This window comes from Uranotaenia lowii, chromosome 3 (assembly GCF_029784155.1).
Source record: "Uranotaenia lowii strain MFRU-FL chromosome 3, ASM2978415v1, whole genome shotgun sequence".
In the NCBI taxonomy this organism is placed as follows: Eukaryota; Metazoa; Arthropoda; class Insecta; order Diptera; family Culicidae; genus Uranotaenia; species Uranotaenia lowii.
This window is the reverse complement of record NC_073693.1, coordinates 184,200,477-184,205,351: the sequence shown is the minus strand read 5'-3', so window position 1 is coordinate 184,205,351 and position 4,875 is coordinate 184,200,477. Positions and strand designations below refer to the sequence as shown.

The following is a 4,875-nucleotide window of genomic DNA, read 5'->3' as shown; positions in this document are numbered from 1 at the left end:
ATTGCCTATTCAGATTCAGAATTAAGATTCAAATTAAGATTCAGATTTCAAATTTCGTATTCAGAATTTAGACTTCAAATTTCAGATTCAGATTTCAAATTTCGTATTCCAAACTTAAGATTCAGATTCCGAATTCAGATACAGATTACAGATTCAGATAAGTATCAGATTTCATACAAAGATTTCAGAATTAGATTCAGAGTTTATATTTACATTCAGATTTCAGTTTCGGATTCAGATTTCAAATTACTTATTGAAGTTAGACTTGGAATTCAAATTTCAACTTTTAATTTATGAGGTACACTGGAGCAAGTAGTACAATCATTTAACTTTTCCCTGTTACAAAAAAAAATTCTTCTAGAAATTGTTGTTTTGGCCCAAACAAACAATCTGACATAGATAAACTAAACTTTCTTTAAATTATTCACTAAAACACTGCACTGTTTGATTACACACGAATTCAAGTACGTACTATAGACATGAAAATTGTGTTTTTGTTTTGCAAATTTTGGCTACAAAAAGGGCATTCAACTCCGATTTTTCGTTGAAAGGTGAGTATTTGGGCATCTCCAAAATGGTTCAGCATGATTTTAGAATGGTCAGAAGGGGTATCCAAAGTATTGTATCTGAAGCGGATATTCAAAATTCCGTAATGGCTTGGTGAATGAAGGTCTTCTGCTCAAAACAAGTCAACAAAAATTGAGTCCCAAAAAGTAATTACAGGAAAACAGAATCAATAAAAGTTGATAAAACATACCGGAACATGTATTAAATTCATTTTAGGACGGATACACTGACGCATCTGTGAATTAGTTCGGAGAAAGCATTGCGTTTGCACTTGCCCCCATTAGCGGTGCAAGTGTAAACTTAGAAATTTTTTTACATAATTTCCGTTACTTTTTCCCAATATTTTTCAATTTTTCACTTTTAACGGAAATCCGTTTGCACTTGCCCCGGTGTACCTTATCCGAAATTCAGATTCAGACATAAGACCTCAGATTATAAATTCAGATTTATGATTCAAATTTTGATTTTGAATCCATTTTACAGATACAGTTTCTGATTCAGATTTTTGATACAATATAAGACTGCATATTCTAATTTCAGTGAAAAATAAATAGCTGGTTTGTTAAACTAAGATACTTGAAGTAATTAATTTTAAGTGATTAAGGAAACTAAAATTAGGTCTACGATATGCTAACGAATGTGAATAAAAATGCTCGATTGATTTATTTAAACTATTTATTTCGGAGCGCAATCAAATGCAACCCAGGATTCCTTAGGATATTATTTATATCTACAGCTCAGTTCTTGTGTATTTGGGTTTTAGTTCTTCTATTTTCTTGATGAAATCAGTTTTTTCTAAACATCCATCGCACGCTTCGTCCCAATCTGATAATATTTTTTTAAGATCCTTCACTTTCAGCTTTTTGAGGTCAACAGAGTTGACATCGATTTGTTTTTCTGGAAAATAAAAATACATTACTTATTAGTTCGACATTATCAGTCCGATTTATGTAACTACAATATATTATATGACACATTCCACGCACTTGCATTCTGGGAGTCGAAATTTTCAAATAACTGCTACCTACAGCTAAAACTTTCTGGACATCTTGAAGGAGATCTAAAATTTCGCCAAAATTTCAGTCTTGAAAAATGCATCGTAACATCAGTTTCTACCATTGGCAATTGAATTATACGAAAATATTGCAAGGTGAGCTGAAATATAGCTAAAAACGTTAATATACGCATTTAGCCCACTAAGTTACGGAGATCGGCTATTTAGACAACTTTTATTATAAAATAATGTTTTCAAAAATTGTTAGAGATTATAATAGAAAAATTGCTCTAACGTACATAAAACAGATGTCTGCTCATGTGCATATAGTTTTTAGACTACTATCTATTGAAATATGGGAGAAATTGTGTAATTGTGGACTTGTAATTCTTGAATAACATCGAAACCGCAAGTTGGAAAAAGACAAATTAGCCTGTTGGATAAGGAATTTTATAATTTTTAAGAATATGTATAGTTTGTTGAGGTTCTTAGGCTAAAAATGATAAAATTAACAAATTGTGCGAATAAACCTGTAAAGTAGTCACGTCACGCTGGAATGTGTCATATGAGAAATGGAAAGTTATTGAATGTTGAACCAATCTGGATATAGGAAATATATCAAGGTGTTTTTAGTTCTTAATATGAAATAGAATAGAATATAAATTAATTCATCCAATGATATCACAATGTACCTACATGTAGGCTTGCATCAAAAGCAACCATAATTAATTGATAGTTTTGAGTTGTTTATTTTATGTTTATGAAATGATTTATAAACAAAACGAAAGATGTTAAATTCAGCTCAGATGGGAACACGTCAGCACTTTGACAATCCCGAATGAAAAGTGGAAAAGAGAAGAGAAAAAAAACCCACTACGCTCTTCCTTCCTACCGGCTCAACACCACGTCATGCTTTAGAAAGCGAGTTGTTCGTTCTTTTCCCCATATTACAATTATGCATGCTTTAAAATATATTAAAATTGTATACTTACCAAATCGTAAATCGCAAATTTGAGCATCCTTTTTCTTCAGCTTTTCGCAAATTTTGTCAGCTGGCATAGACCAGCTGAGGGGTTTGGACAGTTCATTCAGAATTCCCGTCGCAGAATCGTCAACGCCACCCAAGTAATAACACTAAAGCGAATAGAATTTAGACGGATTAGAAAATGTTCCAATTATAGCTTTTAGTCTACTTACAAATCTGTGTTCTTTATTCTTAGCTGTTTTACAATACTTCCGGAATTCTTCCTCTATTTTTTTGGTATCTTTCTTGGTTTCTTCGCTCAAGCTGGACGCAAATGTTTGAACGGTTTTAACACAAACTGTTGTAAAAATAGAAGTTATTTGAATTGTATTTCTAGTCCTTTAATACTCATCTTACCTTCACAGTCCCCATCACGCAATGCATGTGAAAAACTTATAAAAATTGCTAGTAACAAAGCACTTATCAATAATTTTCGAACCATGATTCCTATATCTTATTGAGTGGAAGGAGCAAAACGAACTAAGAATTTCTTCAAAATCACCACCATCACCACCGCTGGCTCTCAAAACAGCCGACGAGTCATACACGACAAACGAAAACTAATCAATGCAATGGTTATTCTTTATTTAATTTTCTGATAACTCATGCGTTGACCAGCCCACTCATTTGGCGGTTCCAAAAGAAGATGTAAAATTGACCCATTATTTCGAACCTCCATGATCTGTCAAATAACGGGTCAATACTACACATTTTGAAAGCACTCCGAGTACGCTTCAAGAGGTGTAGTTTTAAATAGATATATTGACAAATTTTCGCCAGTCAATCGAGGAGCAAAACCGGTTGGTGAAACAAAAAAGACAACAGCTGTTTGCAGTAAGTGTTTTAATATCTTTTATATTTTAGTTATCATTAAATTGGAATTAATTGCTGGTCAAAACTATCCTACATGGAGTAGCGCCAAATGTTCGTGTGTGTGTGTACGTGCGTGCGTGTGTTTGTGTGTGTGCGTGCGTGTGTGTGTGTGTTTTTTTTTTGTGTGTTGTGTGTGTGTGTGTGTGTGTGTGTGTGTGTGTGTGTGTGTGTGAGTGTGAGTGTGTGTGTGTGTGTGTGTGTGTGTGTGTGTGTGTGTGTGTGTGTGTGTGTGTGTGTGTGTGTGTGTGTGTGTGTGTGTGTGTGTGTGTGTGTGTGTGTGTGTGTGTGTGTGTGTGTGTGTGTGTGTGTGTGTGTGTGTGTGTGTGTGTGTGTGTGTGTGTGTGTGTGTGTGTGTGTGTGTGTGTGTGACTTTCCTGCCACCCCTATTGCGGCCAGTTTGGCACTATCGGTCACCCAATTTGTGCCATTCAGGGCCCTTAAATAGGGGTCTGCTACTAACGCAATGTCTAGCTTCTCTTCCACCGCCATCTGTCGCAGAAGCTGTTGTGCTTCGTGACAGTGGTTGAGGTTGATTTGGATTACTTCCAAGCCCTTCGTATCGCTGCTAGCGCCTTTTGGTAGGCAGAGCACCTTGGGTTGCCAGTTACATGGTCACCAGTGCAGATAAGACACTTCACCGGCTTACTGCAGCTAGTCGCTATGTGGCCGGATTCTCCGCACCCCCAGCATAATCCTCGTCTGTCAACTCCCTTGCAGTCAAACGACTTGTGGCCGTACTCCATGCATCGAAAGCATACCTCTGGTTGCTGGGAGATGGTTATCTGACAAACTGACCATCCCACTTTTAGCCGCCTGCACTCGAGTGCTGCGTTGGCTGCTACCACCGGAAGCCTCACAATCGCAACCTGTGTTCCGGATCTAGGAGGACCCTGTCTCAATCGGATAGAGATCTGATCTTCGCCGATCTTACACTGGTCAACTAGCGTTGTCCTGACTTCATCTTCTGTCGTTATTTCGTCGAGGTTTTTGATACGGATGGTAACTTCGTGACATAGCGCACGCACCTCCGCCTTCTCGCCTAGAACTTCCTCCGCCAGCACCTTGAAGGATGCACTCTTTGTTGCTGAACTTCGTTTCAACTCGAGGATCATCTCACCGGAACGAGTACGACGGATCCTCCTCACGTTTTCACCTAGTCCAGCAAGCTTGTCGTCGGTCCGCATCTGACGAAGCACGTCCGCGTACGTACCCTCTGGCGCCTTAACTACGATAGCTTCACCTTTTTCCCTTACGCGGCTTCGCTGCTTTTTGGGCTTGGGGTTTGCTTTCGTAGCTCTCTCCTTACGGTGTTTACGCGTCACTGTTTGCCATTCGGAGGACGCTCCCTCATTGGGTCTGTCGTCCTTGCCTTTCAGTTGGCCAGGGTTCTGTCGAACCATCGGGTCTCGGGCCCTCT

The 4,875-nt window shown here is 38.1% G+C and overlaps 1 protein-coding gene across 1 annotated transcript; it reads right to left on the bottom strand.

Moving 5' to 3' along the window:
• Positions 1–1,224: 1,224 nt before the first annotated feature.
• LOC129754989 (mesencephalic astrocyte-derived neurotrophic factor homolog) lies at positions 1,225–3,121 on the bottom strand. The gene is made up of 4 exons (XM_055751272.1): positions 2,943–3,121; positions 2,759–2,883; positions 2,554–2,695; positions 1,225–1,464 (listed from the first exon to the last, which is right to left on the bottom strand). The coding sequence occupies exons 1-4, from the start codon at positions 3,025–3,027 to the stop codon at positions 1,298–1,300; spliced, it is 519 nt and encodes a 172-aa protein (XP_055607247.1). The 5' UTR covers positions 3,028–3,121; the 3' UTR covers positions 1,225–1,297.
• Between the last annotated feature and the right edge of the window lie 1,754 nt (positions 3,122–4,875).